This window comes from Limanda limanda, chromosome 14, assembly GCF_963576545.1.
Source record: "Limanda limanda chromosome 14, fLimLim1.1, whole genome shotgun sequence".
Lineage (NCBI taxonomy): Eukaryota > Metazoa > Chordata > Actinopteri > Pleuronectiformes > Pleuronectidae > Limanda > Limanda limanda.
The window spans coordinates 12,417,966-12,434,264 of record NC_083649.1 but is presented as its reverse complement, the minus strand read 5'-3'; the positions used below and the strand labels follow the sequence as shown (position 1 = coordinate 12,434,264).

Below are 16,299 nucleotides of genomic sequence, written 5' to 3'. Positions count from 1 at the left end.
TTGAGTTGATGGTCAATCCTCTTTCTCCTCTCTCTGCACATTCATCCCTCTAGTCTTCAAAGAGCTCCTCAGTAGGATTGTGCATGAGAAGAAGAATGGCGTCCCTCATATTCCCAAGATCCAGGAGAAAAAAGGGAACCGCTTCTCCATCCCCGACCTTCCAGGGGACATGGAGTTCTCTACGGACCACAAGAGCACCAGGAAAATGAAGGCCAACACAGTTTCAGGAGGACGCAACAAGATCCGGAAGATGCTGGAGAAGACGCGCTTCACCATCCTGCCACCCAAACCTTTCAGGTAAGAGGATCGATGTGAACACTGCAGCAGGAAGCATTACGTACAGCGTCAAAGAAATTAATCAAAAGTTACATATTCCAATCTAGATGTATTTTTTAGCTGCACTGATTATGTTCCAGCAGTTCTTACCAGAATGTCTGTTTGTGAACGATATAGTTGTGATGCACCATTGGTCGGCTGGCTGGGGTTGGGGAGTTTCCCCATTGGTCATTTGTGTCTTAATGTGGCTGAAATCTCAACACAGCCGTTGTGTTTTGTGATTTTTGTCAGACGATGTTGTTGTTATAAAATCAGGATTATAGCTTTGGGCGGAGCAGCAGCTTGGAAATGGCCTGGAAGTGACTGGTGGGGAACACATCGTCTTAATGGGCCTTGTCCTAGTCACCACTTCAAATTTTATCTTTAGTGTGTATGTGACCAGAGCGAAGAGAAGCCAACACAGAGAGACAGAGAGAGACTGCAAATCAAAAATGCAATACTTGGTCTTCAGACAATCATACAGTCATATTAGAGTGATAGACATGTATCTTGAATTATTTTACAGCACAGATGTGGCACTAACAGCTAAAACCACAAGACTTTAAAATATGGTCAAATGATGAGCAACAAACGCAATGCGGCATGAATTGAATCTCAGAGTGAGATCTTCTCACAGGGGAGCTTTAAAAGATGCGAGTTCAAGTGGATTTACTCTCTACCTCATACCTGAATCTAAGAATTCTTCAATGAAAAGCACTTTAAAGGAAGTTGGCCTGGCCGGATCATCTCTGCTCTCTCTGTGGCGGTATTGTATCAAGCTGTGACCATCTGCAGGCGGGAAATATTAGCGGCGTGAGCAGAAATCTAAGCCTTTAGCTTTCCCGATAAACCAAACTGCTTATTTTTACCTCACAATGTGACAGAGAAGCACATTTCAGCCTTGAGTAGGAAGTTGAGCAATTTCACCCAATTCTATAATCCTTACCTACATTTTTCATTGAAGTTGGAGCACACAGTAAAACATAATAATGATAATAGTCATCTTTATCTATAAAACACTTGTCATAAGGCGTGTTACATAGGGTTTCTCAAGGCAGCAAAATAGCAGGAGAAAAGGACAAGTAGTGGATTTGATATCATTAGATCTTTGGATTGAAGCGATTTGGTGAGTAAATCCGAGCCAAAGCGAAAACCGATAAAAATACATGAATAGAAATAATATTTCAAAAGAGAAAAGAAAAGAAATAGAATTTAAAACTCTGGAAAAGTTAGGAAAGACTTTCGGATAGAAGTATGTCTTAAGAAGCGACTTAAAGATGTCCTGTGCCAGCCGACCAGATTTCCTCAGGCAGATTGTTCCAGAGCGTCAGCGCCCTGACTGCAAACACTCTGTGCCTTTTAGTTTTCAGCAGGTTTCAGGGGACAGATAAAAGACCTCTGCCTGAGGACCCCTCAGCACATCCAGTACTGGTGTGTTGGGGACTAACAGGTCTGCAGGTCTGTCCCATTTCAAGATGTGGTTGCACCAGAGTATGTCTGATAAGATGACATTTATTCTTACTCTTTCTAACAAATGGTTGTCTACCAATAAAGTGCACTTCTTTCACTCTTTCAACATTGCCTGTCAGTTAGTTTTCAGCCACATATTAAAATGTTGCAGGCCGCGTCGTCATTGTCGCCATAATCATCATATAGTCACCGTTGTTGTCATCATCCGTAACTAGCCATTGTACTGAGAGCATCCGGAGCGATGGAAAGCAATTGTGCAGGTGGCAGCTCGCATTTAATATTCCACCCGGAACGTGCAGATCCAGACTTGATTTCATTTCATCATTTCATGCCTCTCCAGGCCTCATTAAGCTCCATACTGTGTCAGCGCTGGAGAGAGAAGATGCTGTTCTCTCCCTGTCAATTACAGGACTAACTCACACACGTTAACGCTCTCTCACACAAACACACACACTTGCAAAATGACACTTTCACGTCCCTACACTTTTCTACCGTCTCAGCTGTCCAGCGCTGCAGCGATTACGTCCACAATGCCTCACAGTTTGCATGAAAACTGATTGTGCTCGGCTCTCATAATGCACTACGCTATCACAGGGCCATTGATCCGGCTCAGTGCACCGCTTCCAAAAGCTCTCCGACTGCCTTCTCCTTATCGACCGAACAAGGGCTTTCATTGCTTTTTATTTTTGCAAGTTGGCACCAGTGAAACCACTCTGCGATTCAAAGGAACTGATGGCTGATTAAAGGGGCTGCAGATGAGATGGGTGATGTGGGTCAATTGGGATTCATCAGTGCTTGTTGTGGGAGGAAGATTTGAGGGGAGGCAGTGTTGGAATATTTTCCACTGGATGTGTGTGTGTGTGGCACAGGCTGTTCTCAGGACAGCGTAATTTAAGATATCATGCCGTTTTAAAGCATGCGACACACACACACAAGGCTAGGCTGTCACAAAGAGGCAAGCTGTGACCATCATTACTATAATACAGTCAGTCTCTTACAATGTGTTCAATGGCTTTGCTCACTTTGTGAATCTGGCATTATCTGGCCGGATCATTACCTTCTGGATAATAATTTCTCTGCTGACCAACTTCTAATCACTCTTATTTTATTGGTTGAGTTCTCCATTAAAGTGCTTCCAATAATCTCCACCTGTAAGAACACATACACACACACATCTGTCAAGATCATCACCTGGCAAATTACTAATAAAGCAAATTATGTTTTATTTTTGGACTACAATGGCACTTGGTAGAGCACAAACCAACAGCAGTCTCCTTCAATTCAGTGAAGCCGCACCAAGGTGCACACACATAGATTTCTCTCCCATAAATTTGCCAGATTCATTACAAAATTCCAATGATCTTGACCCATGTCCCATCCTTCCACCAAGTTTAATGGAGATCCATTCAGTAGCTTTTGTGTTATCCTGCTGACAAACAAACCAACAAACCAACAAAAAGACAGGGGTGCAAACAAAGCCTCCATTGCAGAGGTAACACTTATCCTTTCAAAATGTCCACTCCTATTCAGATTCCATTTCCCAGCTTCCATACGTACACAGTCCCACTCTCTCTCTCTGCTGCTGCTGCTCTCCTCTGTTCTTGGCTGACATTGTGCTCCACTTCAGACTGGGATTTTATATGTCAAGGACACACTGGCAATGAACAAGTCGTTTTTCTGCCCAATTAAGCTGTCCCGGCCCGTGTTTCCACTAAGACACACACATCCCATATTGACTAACCCAGGTGATTTACATTACAAAGATTACTAAGAAATAGACAGAGGGGGCTCAGCCTGAAGTCACTTGGTCTCAGAAGTCTCTGATTTACTGAGACGATGATAAAACAGTGACCTCATGTCCCAAGATGCCATTTTCATTCCCCCTACTCCATTGTGACACAGTTACATGCAGTAAACATCGATTCACGGCACAGTAACTATTGCGTCAAGTGTTCACCCTACAAGATGTTTTAAGTTTTTGCTCCATGCTCACTGCTGCGCTGCTGCTGCTCCACCTGCAAGAAGCATTACTCAGGAAATTATACAGGTATTGACTTAAAGACAAAAAGTAGAAAAGACAATAGCAGCTCTTTTTTTATTTATGTAGCTAAATTAATTAGATTAAAATCATTAATCCTAATGCCTGCTTTTTGCTGACTCGTCATTATGCATTTTTTGTGAATGTGTTCAGTACAGTTCAGTTTAATTCTCCCGTTCATCCTGCAGTTCCTGTCATGTGCCTTATATATAAATCTTAGCTGGCGTTGTGAAATGTTAAAGTTTATTTCAGCAAACTTGTCAGTGTGTCTAAACTTTGTATTTTCTGTCGATCCTACATGTGTGTGTTTGTGTTGTGATAAGAGGCCTTGTCTCTCAGACATGCGCAATGTTTCTCTGCAGACGGTTGACTCTTCAGCTGAGCTCTACACTTGCTTTTTATCTTTCATCTTTTGTTTTCTTTTTCTTTTCAATGTTGTCTCTCTCCCGTTTTTTGTCTCTGCTGCTTCAGGGGCCTGTTTGGGTAAGACCTCTTGTGTAACTCCCCCCATTCTCCAACCGTGTGGTTCAGTATCCATCTGCAGATGTGCACGACACAGCAGGAAACTCACACACATCCAGTCAAGCACTAACCACCACTGCTGGCCTTCTGCAACATGACTCGAGGGCTGAATCCGTAGATTTAAACGTGTTCCCTCTCTTCGATTTCACATTTAAACCCTCCGAATAAAAGTATGATTTTTCTAAGCCTCTTGAGTTACTCAGCCTTAAGTATTCTGCAGGGCTGTTGCAGAAACTATCAAGTGACTACCTGCAGGCTTTAAGACTTAAGGGCTTGAGAACTTTGCTTTTGTCCTTTTCCAATGCAACATGTCATGGTTTATTTTCAGTAAACTAATAAATCTTTAAAACGTTATCTTATATATCTCTTATTGTCATTTGGGCTTTGATTTGACCTCCATTGTTCAAACGTGCAGAATTATCTGGCAGATGTTGATTCCAAATTTGCAAGACGGCAGATTTCGTATCAGGGATATTTGGGCTTAATTTCTGGATATTGTGAGAAATTAGAGATGTGTTGTCCATCTTTATTTACAATCTATGGTACAGATGGGTACAATTAGGTGTGATGTTATACACTTTCATATCATATTGCTTTATTTTCTTTCCTTCTTTTGTTCTTATGTTTATAGTTTATTTTCAGTCCGATATACTTTGAATTCGCCCACTTCAAATTTCAAAATAATAAAAGTCAATTCAAGATGCTGTGTAAGCTTCTAAGAATTTTTGTTTAAAATATTTAAAAGCTACCAATGTGTAATCTAACCTTAAGACAGCCACATTTATCACTTGATGCAGGGGTATTCAGAATCACTCTGTGGGATGGTCTCAGAAGAGTTGCCATTTCCACCACATGTTTGCAGATTCAGTAATTCTAATGAGGCCATTAATATAAAGGTTGATGCACACACACACACACACACACACACACACACACACTAAAGAACAAGAGCTGACAAACAGATGTACAATTAGAAACGAGTCATAGGAAAACATCTGAATGAGCTAAAACACTCAGGACTTTCTGTTTCTTTTCATATGTGCTCCACTGTTGTGTGTGCTTGTGTATACCAGTGTCATTGTGTCGCGTGTGTGTGTGTCTTTGCGTGACTTGTGCGTCTCTACCTGCGAATGCTCCTTATCAGTTCCTGCCATTCATGAAACCACCTCATGGATGAATTTCAGCCGTGTCGCCGCTGCATATTAAAAGACCAATATAGTGATATTAAAATATGGTGTTGCTATTCTGCAAGAGTAGACATTTTGATTAAATCTCCTGATATTTCATTCCTACAGGAGTTACGAGTTGTGATTTCAATATGTTCTTAAGATGAACGGAAATAAGCTCATTCTAATACCTGTGCTTCAAAAATATTTTTTCAGCCTTTTTTTCCGAATGTCTACTGCTGCAAAATATAAGCTTAAAAGTTTATTTAAGAACATGCAGTTTGCATGATGGAGAAAATCCTCTAATTCCATCCTTTCTTTCCCGACTCCAACCTTCTCCTTCTCGTCCTTCATCTCCTCCAGTGATGGCGGCATGGGTCATTCCCAAGATGACAGCATTGTGGGCACCAAGCAGTGTCGCCACAGCGTGGCCATCATGCCCATCCCCGGCAACCTGTCGTCCAGCAGCCCCGACCTGCTGCAGCCGGCCCCCAGCATCCTGGACTTCTCCAACCCTGCAGGTGAGAAGACCATGTTGACTTCCTTAGGAGGATGAGAATCTTCTTTCTTTTTCTTCTTTCGTTGTTTTAATCTTTCTTCAGCCATTTCAAAATTTTATAAAATAACACATATACTCTAGGGGGATGATTCGGGATGCTAACACTTTCTTTATATGCATTTGTCCTATTTAATGCATTTGATAGTTTGTTTGTTAATCTATTTGAACACATTATCTTGGGAAAACTCAGATAAACTAGCTCATTCCTGTCAACTAAGTACTACACCTTTTTTATGTATTAGTGTATTAAATGACTGAAAGTTCTTTGGGTTTAATAGCACCAAAGTTTCCATTATATCCATTGACAGTTGTTCATGGCCATCATGGCCTTGAGCACTTCTCTGCTGACGCAGTTTGTCCTATTTGACTGGACTTCCTTCAGTCTCGCTGAGCAATGAAATCCAAGGACTCCGGTGTTCACTGTGGACAGACAAGCTGTCATATAATCACATAAATCAGCCATGTGAGACGTGTAGTGTTAGTGTGCACTTTGTTGTCTCAAACATGAACTCCTGGTCTCTGCTTTTTCATCAAACTCCTCAAAACGAGTTCTGCTAACAAAGGAACACACAGTGACTAACTCAAAGCAAGCAGTAGGAAGTCTACAGCATAGGTGTGCACTCTCTTCAACACAATCACACACACACACACACCACACATACCCTGGGGTCTTTCTTTTTGAAGTGGCACAGAGCTGTTGCACAATTGTGTCTGTCGGAGAAGAATTAACCTCCTGGACTAAAGGGCTTATTTATTTCTTTCCTGTCAAGAGTGGTTTCCTTAGCTCATAGTTATTAAAACTAACATGGAGCTGTGTGCCTGTGCGTGTGCATTAATGGGACTGAAAGACAGATGGAGGGGAGAACAAGAAAGCTAAAGGTGAAAGAGAGCGGAGCGAGTGAATATGGTCCTGATTTATTCCACCACCTATTTGTCATTGAGCAACACATTCACACACATACACACACTCCCCTTGTTCGCAAACCTATACATCACATACGTCTTTTATATTTTTTATTTTTTTTCAGAGAACAAAAACACACACACCAACTGGGCCTCATTAATCACCCACCATTATATCAAGTTCCCAAGTTTCCCTCAGCGCTCTGGCCATTAAACAGTAGAAGATAGAACAGCCTCTTCAAACTCCCACCTGTAATTAAAGTAACAGACCAGAGGAAGGTCAGAAGCATCACTATCACCTCTCTCCTATCCACACTGGGGAGTATAATATATATGTTTAGGATCAAATCTGACCTATGAATATATACAATTGTCATCATTAACTCTATTTAATTCCAAATTTGTGGGCGTGTGTTATATTTCTGATGTAGTTTGCCCATAGCTACATCTTATTCTAAGCTATCATTTCCATTAGTAATTAATCTTATTTAATTTTTTTAATTAATCGATCGGTGTGTAGAACATTGGAAATCTGTTAAAAAAAATTGTCACAATACAAGATTACAACTTCTTTACTTTACCAAAAACCCAGTACTCTATGTACACACTACTTTTTCTTGTCTTTACTGACAAATTCAAGCACTTTACACTGTAGGTTACATTCACCCCTTCACACTTTGACCTGGCTATTTAGGATTCAGCTTCTCATTTCAGCATTTGAACTAGAGTAGCTGGGAATCAAACCGCCAACCTTGATGTTTGTGGACAACCCGCTCTATCTCCTGAGCCACAGCCACCCCTAACTAGACAACTGGAAAAGCAAAACAACTACTACTACTTGTCTAACATTTTCAAATCTTTGATCCTCAGTTTGCTCTCTGGTCTTTTTCCTCTCTGTGTCATTGTTTCTTTTTCCTCGACTCTCTCTCTACCAGCTCTGGTATTGCGTCTCTGTCGCTGTGATTTTAAACAGATGTTCTCATGTGGACATGATGAGTCATACTCCCCTCTGGTTTCCCATGAACATACAGATTAAGCAGAAACTCCACCGGTCTTCCCTCCTTTTTCTCTTCTGTCACGATGTTTCCGACCACTGTCTCTCCCTGTGCAACTCCCACACTCTCTCTCATTCTCGTATTCACTGTGGTTTCTCTCTCTCCTCTCTGCTTGCCAAGCCCTGGGACTATACTGTAAGTATTAATACCTTCAATACCACTGTTTGATTGCATGCCAGTAAATATTCCCCCCCATGTCTTTATTACTCTTTGATTTTGGGTTTGTTCCCTCTCACTCTGTGTTGCATCTCTGCGTCCATGAAGTGCATCCTTCAAACTCTTGATTTTGGCCTTGATTTGTGTTAATGTATGCTTTTGTATGCTTTTTTTCCTTTTGAGAACGCACTGTGTGAGTTTCAGAAGGCCATTTTGATCGCTTTTCCCTTTGTAACGTGATAAAAAGTAGAAGTAGTCCTGTTAGATAAGGGTGTGATTGCTTCACCCTAGAAAATCTTTCAACTTTAATGGTAAGAGGAAGATGGGTTATTTTCTTATCTTCGAGAAACAAACATATATACACATAAATGAGTCTTGGCGTTTCAGTTTTTGTGTTTATTTTTACAGAGGCCTTGTGTTTAACCCCTAACTACTTCACATCACTCTCCTCTGAGCACTTGAAGCCATCATCCGCTGCCCTCCTATGCTCTGGATGCTTTCACTTGTGATTAATGTCTTCCGACCGTATGATGGAGTGACTGGGAAAAGCTTGGGCGAACAGTAGGAAGGGGGAGGAGGAGGCTTGTGGGAAGTGTGTAGCTTCTTATAGTGCTGAGTTTGCAAATGTTTATTCCCTCCTGTATAGAAATCCTCTGGCTTCACTCCATCAAAAACAAACTCCACGGTGTTGATGAGAATGAACAATGCCTTATTAAAGCTAATGATTGATTGGACGTTCAGCCGGGTGGGTGGGCAGCAATTGTCCTCCAGTGTGCAGGTCATGTCACAGCTTGTCCAGAGGATTAAACACGATTAGACTCCCCCACACTCCCCCCCCACCCCTCTGGATATGATAGCCAGCTATTGAGACGAGAGCTTCCCACACTCTAATCACAAATCACAGCTAATGAGACACAAAGCATTAAGCTCCCGCTCGGCCCACCCTCACCACCACCCTGCTGCACATAAACAAAGACGAGCTCGGCTGCTGCTGCAGCAACGCAGAAGATGTGTTAGGAAAGATGTGCCTGATTTTCAAATGAATAGTCAATTACTTTCTGAGAAATCAATGAAAAATTTATAGAAAGTCAAAAAATAAATTCACAACTTTCTTCTGATACGTTACAAAATCCAATGGTTTCTTTCTGTCCCATATTTCTACCAAGTTTTGTGGGAAGCTATACATTAGTTTTAGTGTAATCTTGCCGAAAAGCAAATAAATTGGAAAGTGGTGAAAACATAACCTCCCTGGCAGAGGCAACAATATAGTGGAGATCAGTCCTCACAACAGAGGTGTTGTAGGAATGAAGTTTTAGACAGAATCCATCGCTTCTCTATCTGTGTCCGCCACAATACTTGACCAAGGTCATGCTGTCTAAAATTGAACCTGGCATCGATCCTGTATACGACTGATGAAAGCAAGCCACAGCTTCTTAAATGCATGTTTGTTGGCTCTGTCCCACATTATTTACCTTCTGGAAGTTATTTTACATATTTCTAAAGCCTTTAAAACAACCAGTGACCTTTCCTTGTTCATTTCTCTCCTTGATCTCTCATCCAAAAACATTCTTCTCTTTTTTTTTTATCTGGAAAAAAGAAAGTACTAATGAATCCTGAACACGCACACACTCACAGTACAGATGCAGCTCAAACTAGCCTATGTGATTGATTATCAGCATTTACTCTAACCTTATTATTATCGGCTTTGCCTTCAGCAGTTAGTTAATGGCTGTTGTTGAGCTGCTGCTATAATGATGATAATAAAGGTCCCCCACCATTGTCATATTAGCACACACATACACACTCAAAAGTGTTTGTACATTTTAATGAATAAGCTCATCAAACACATGTCGTTGTTTTTTTAGAGATACGACCTTTACGTCCTGATCTTCCTCCATTTTCCATATATAAACCTGAGCCCTCTCTCTCTCTCTCGCTCTCTCTCACACAAACACACAAGCTATATGACAGCTTCATCTGGTCTGTTGGACTCCCTCTCCACCCGTCACTGTGCAGTGTTCATAACTCATTGTATTAAAGCTCTTCGGCTGCCGGGGACTAATGGTCCGTCCCCTCTTCCTTACACACACACAAACGTCTTTAATGCAGTATTTCACTCATGAGAACCATTTCCATGATTTACACACATAACACATAGATACGTATATGTGTATACACCTGAACATACATATATAGACACGCATAACCCCTAACATTCAAGCATCTTGATTTTTTTTATGAATTATTGATTTTTTCACTTTTAACTTTTATATCATACAATACAGTTTATTATTTTGTTTAGCAATAGAAGTATTAGTAATGCTTTAAAAATAGACAACATATGACTTATTTCCTGTTGTGTCCACATTGTCTCTGCAACTTTTCTTTATCCTCCCTGGCTGCATGTAACCTTCTCTTGCTGTTGTGTGCATGTTTAACGTGAAGGTTGAATAACCTGTGATGTCAGTGATCGTGGCTTGTCATCCACATTATGTTGTTTTCAACGCAGTGTAATAGGAGGTTGGTGGTTTTATGTGAATGTTTGGTTCTGGGCAATAGTTAATACAGCCATGTGTGGCATCATCATGTGAGGCCATTACAAAAATTACATCAAATGCGTTCCGACCACAGGATCTTTCCACCACAACTAGGAGCCTTTGCAAGAACTCCTTGTGTTTCCATAAGTTCTGGGGGAATCTTTTTAACCCCCCAAAAGTCAACTCTTGAGTTATAGAAATTTAGCGCATATATTTATCCACTAGGCTGGAACAAAGATGTCATTGATAAATGTAAATCTTTTGAGTTTTCACCAGAAACTGTGTCTCGGTCCCTTTTTTTCCATTTAGTTTCTTTACCACAGCGCTTTTGGCAGGAGAGTAGTCAGCACAATCTGTTCAGAGTACGGAGCAAAGGAGTCATGTCACATAAAAGCTCCTAGTAATTTAATGAATATTAAATACAGAAAAATAACTAAACAGCTTTCCTGTCATCACTGGCACTGACCACATTTCTTAATAATCATATTTATTGTTACATTATTCAGGCAAAAGATGACTTTCTTGTCACAGACTTCATTACATTCAGTTTTATTTCTGCTTTAGTTTTCCTCAGACAACTCATTTGTCAACTCATCCAAACCTAATCAGTCACTTACAGCTCCCCTGTTTCCTCTTTTCTCTTCCACTCTCAGACATCCCGGACCAGGTGATTCGGGTGTTCAAGGCCGACCAGCAGAGCTGCTACATCATTATCAGTAAGGACACGACTGCCAAGGATGTGGTCACCCACACCGTCAATGAGTTTGGCCTCCTCGCGGCCCCGGAGACCTACTCCCTGTGTGAGGTATCGGTTAGCCCTGAGGGAGTCATCAAGCAGCGGCGCCTGCCCGACCAGCTCTCCAAACTGGCTGATAGGATTCAGCTCAACGGCAGGTAAGAATCAGAGGAATTACACTGCTGCTGACTGTCGCACTTTATCCAATGTTTGACTTTAGAATTCATCAGAATGTGTGTATACACTAATATGCCCATGCCTTATCCTTACAGAGTAGTTTTTTGCAAATTTTTCTCCAATGTGATTCCAAATGTGTCAGACACTGGAGTGTTTCTGTCTGTTCCCAAGGCAACAAACTAAAATACCCAAATAAAGCAGAAGCAACAGTATTCCCTGGTCAGAGAAGCACTTCAGTCATCCAATAAACATGATTTTAAGGTCGGGCCTCAAACACCTCAGAACGGTATCTAAAGAGAGTCTTACCTTGGATATCATGCAACACAGGACGCCCCAAATTATTGGTAGTTTCCCACAGAGGCCAACAGTGGGACTGCTGTTGGCGAGTTGAAGTCTTGGATGACTAAACCAAAGCCATGACCCATAATACTGTGCACCCTGAGAGATGAAATTTATGATCCTTTTCTTATTCAAACTGTTTAGGGTTGCTTCCAATAATGGAAAGCCAAACAACCACTGCATGTGTTTTTCTATAAACAGATTTCTAACCTTGTACTATGCAAGAATTTCCTCCTACAAAACATCAATTCCCCATTCACAGAGACCATATAAGTTCAAGTTTAGCTCCACAAGAAAGTTGTTCATGTATAGTGCATGTATATTGATTAAATTCTTCCCGAGCAGCGGGTTGTGTTCCTGGGGACACGGGGTACTATTCTGAGATGTAGTTAGTTCGCTCACTGTAGCTTTGCAGAGCTGTAAATCATTTCCCTGAGTAAATGACTCAGAAAAAACAAAAATGAAAAAGCTGCAGCGCTCGAGGTGCCGGGGAGCACGAGCTCTGCTCAGAACCACCGTCCCAATTCAGTGGAATCATAGATCAAGTGGCGCTACCCAAGTGGCAGCTCACAACCCACTGTGACCTCACCCATTGGTTGTGAACTGCTGTTTTGGCATTTTGACTAGCGGCATCTTGGGTTTAAAAAAAAAAAAATGGAGTAACCATAAGTAGAGAAGGAGGGGTGGAGCCTGACTGAGAGCTCAAAGACACTGCAATCTGCGCCCACTGGACGATAGTAGCTGTCAATCTCACGGTATTCTGACCCCAATACAATTACGAAATTAACACCATGCAGTGTTTAGACAAATGTTTTCTGATGTGAGAAATAATCTCAAAGACTTAAAGAAACTGACATATTCTTGCAACCACTGGAGTCACCGCCTGCTGGTAATTTAAGGGAGTACAAGTTTCAGATTCTGAACTTGTAGTCTACGTTCATTTTTATATACTATCTCTGGTGTTACCCTTTAAAAAAATGTTCCACAAGTTTGTCCGTTTAAAACTAAAAACAACAGTTTGTAGTTGACAGTGAGCTGCATGTGATGCTGGTTAAGTGCTGTCATGACGTGTTAAAAATCCCCTTGCGTTTTCTGCAACAACAGCATCTGTTGTCACTTTCTTCTGAAACACAACTCAGAAGTTTCAACATCACTGAGTTGGACCTTTAGTCTTTGAGTGATGTGTGTGTTTAGTTTTTTGCACCGTCACGCGGCCACTGTGTGTTTTCTATTCGATGTCTCCCAGTTTGTTGCACATCACACTGTCTTCTCGATGCCAGACACGTTCTGTTTTAAGATGAAAGTTAGCAGGACATGAAGGATAATTGGACGGCGGCCATGAAGTCTGCTTTAGAATGACTCCTCCGTCAGTTTTTCACGGTTGTCTCCCTCTGCGCTCGCCTCCTGTGGTCCCTCATCAGTCCCCCTCCAACTAGGTTAGCATAAATATTTCATCCTCTGTCAGGGGTGGAGGCCCCGGCAGACAGCATGGCACGTCTGGAATAATTCATACACACGCTCGCATGCACACACAGGCATAGATACAGATACAGACTTCCTTATACACAGGCACACATTCATATACATTCAGACACGCATTTGCCGCACTTACATCGTCGTCCATATTTGTATTCATTTATTTAACTTGCATTTAAAGCATGTATTCTCAAACATGCGTGGACACAGTCACACACATTCACAGACACACTCACTCACTAGAAGACTCTCGCTTTAACACTCTGCCTTCGGTGTTTGATGGATGGCCGAGCTGCAGAGGTAAACAACAACTTGCAACACAGTTCTTTTCAATATATAAACGTGTGAGAAGTGCATTGCCTCCCATGTAAGGTGCAAGGTGCACATGCAGTTTTAACTACCAACCTCACCAAACGTTGTAAAAGACAAAGACACAACAAGTTCAAAATCTAATTTAATGCATATGTCCTGATGACCAGATCCACCTACCTCCGTTGCTCAGGGGTGGAAGGACACATTCGTCAATGGCAATCTCAGAGCCCATCAGCTATCATCTGATGACGAATTACCCTCTGAATGGGCAACGGCCAATACTGTGGGGCGTCTGGTGTCGACAGTGAATATCTGGGCCGAGACTCTGTCTCACGTTTGCATTACACAGTCGAAGGCCTGGTTTCTTTGTGAGCAGGAGTTGAACATTTCTCCATGCAAAACACAAGTCATACTTTATTTCAGCATTTATAACTCTAGACGATTTTGGCTTATCTTTAGTTCAATGTATCGGTCGAACTAGAAACGGAGACCAGAAGGCTTCCGGCCCCAAAATCGTGTTCCTCGCCAACAGATTCTGCATATTCATTCACAGAATTGATGTATTAAAATGTGAAGAGAGCTAAACCTGATGTTGGACAGTGGGCTAGGATTAACTGTAGAACTATGAGCAGGCAGCAAGCTCCACTCTTAAATCCATATACCTGTATTTTTCTTAGTTGTTATTTCTTGCGAAGTAAGTATTTGCCTTTAGAGATTGTGTATTTTGTTTATCTTACTTACACACTGTCAAACTGGCAGTATTTATACAGATATATATGTATGTGCACTTACACATTGTGCAGTGTCAGCAGGATGTACATGTAGTATGTCTTCAGCACAGTTTGCAGTAGTTGTATTTATCAGGAGCAGCAGGCAGATCCATCTTCTCTCCGTGCATCACACACCCAGAAATTCGTCTATATAATCGAAGCATTTTTCACCCTCTGCTCAAACTAATCTTAAGCTGGACAAGCAAAATGTGTCCATTCGAAATGAGATGTGAATGAGAGGAACATCTAGGAGATTTATCTGGAGTTTTTTGGAGAGATACAGCCGCTTGACAAACTGGATCCTGTCCACCCTCTCGTCTGCCTCTGCAGTCTGTATTAAAGCATCAGCGGAGATGCTGCAGCTCGAAGTCTCTTCTGTAGATCAAAAAACACACATTTTACCATCATAGAAATTATATGAATGTATTTTACATCCTGCTTATCTCTTTATGGTCAATTTCACTTAATCCCCCTTCCCATTCTTTAGAGTCAAAGGCTTACACATAATAACTCCTTTGTTATTTTCAGCATTTCTTCTAATCAAGTGGTTTCTCAAACAATACACACTCTTGAAAAAATGGCAAAAGAAGTCTTCATCAAATAATTTTCCAATAATGAATAACCTCATAGGAACAAAAAGGCCTTTATTGCATTTTATTGTATTTTTCATGTAGCCAGACTCTTTTTCTCTGTGAAACTGAGCTATTAAAAGAATAAAGAAACCGTAATTGTATTTTTACCTCATAGAATGATGCAACTTCCTCCGGCTCTTTCCTCTGCCCTGTAGGTACTACCTGAAGAACAACATGGAGACGGAGACGCTGTGCTCGGACGAGGACGCCCAGGACCTCCTCAGGGAGAGTCAGATCACTCTGCTGCAGCTCAGCACCATGGAGGTCGCTGCCCAGCTCTCCATGAGAGATTTTGAGCTCTTCAGGAACATCGAGTCCACCGAGTATGTGGTCGTTTAGCGTTTTGATTGACAATATGCAGGATGTTGACTGCTACGCCACAGAGCTGTAACTGAGATAAACCTGTCGTTCTTTGTCGTGGCTCCCAGGTACGTGGACGACTTATTTAAACTGGAATCGTCAGTGGGCAGTAGAAATCTGAAACAGTTTGAGGAGGTCATCAACCAGGAGACCTTCTGGGTCGCCACGGAGATCCTGAAGGAACCCAACGCCATGAAGAGGATGAAGACCATCAAGCACTACATCAAGATCGCCCTGCACTGCAGAGAGTGCAAGAACTTTAACTCCATGTTTGCTATCATAAGGTGAGCTCCCGGTTGAAACGGTCTCGGTGTGAGTGTGTAAGTGTTTGTGAGTGTGTATTGGCTCCCTAAATTGTGTGGTGTCACATTGTTTCATCATCTAGTTAAGCAGTAGCACCAAAGCAGGATTCTTGTTCAGCTGTGGCAGCGAGTCTTTATTCCGTGTCCCCTAACAGCTTTTGTGTCAAATGAGCTTTGGCTTCTCGCCTCTTTCCCTCACATCCTCCAGAGACCCATCCTCACCTCCTCCCCTCTGCCTCCCTCCCTCCCTCCCTCTCTCTCCTGCCGTCTCACTGAATCAGCCCCGAGTCACCCAAGCCACAGAGACTCTGCATTTAAAACCCGACTCCCACGGCAACAGTTGCTTGTTGTTAATTTCCTCTGGCCTCTTGTTGTTTGGCTGAACTCGGAGGTGTGATGGTACTTCCACCCAACAATATCTGTGTGCAGGGTTTCCCCCAGAAAACTTGCTAAGCCTGGTGGTAGGATGGCTAG

The 16,299-nt window shown here is 41.9% G+C and overlaps 1 protein-coding gene across 1 annotated transcript in view; it reads left to right on the top strand.

Moving 5' to 3' along the window:
- The window catches only part of rapgef6 (Rap guanine nucleotide exchange factor (GEF) 6), a gene marked incomplete in the record, with an annotated part of 127,389 nt that overhangs the window by 97,627 nt on the left and 13,463 nt on the right, over positions 1 to 16,299 (top strand). The window contains 6 exon segments of the mRNA XM_061085217.1: positions 54 to 297; positions 5,875 to 6,032; positions 8,149 to 8,163; positions 11,375 to 11,615; positions 15,319 to 15,486; positions 15,592 to 15,807. Coding sequence (XP_060941200.1) covers positions 54 to 297; positions 5,875 to 6,032; positions 8,149 to 8,163; positions 11,375 to 11,615; positions 15,319 to 15,486; positions 15,592 to 15,807 — 1,042 coding nt within the window.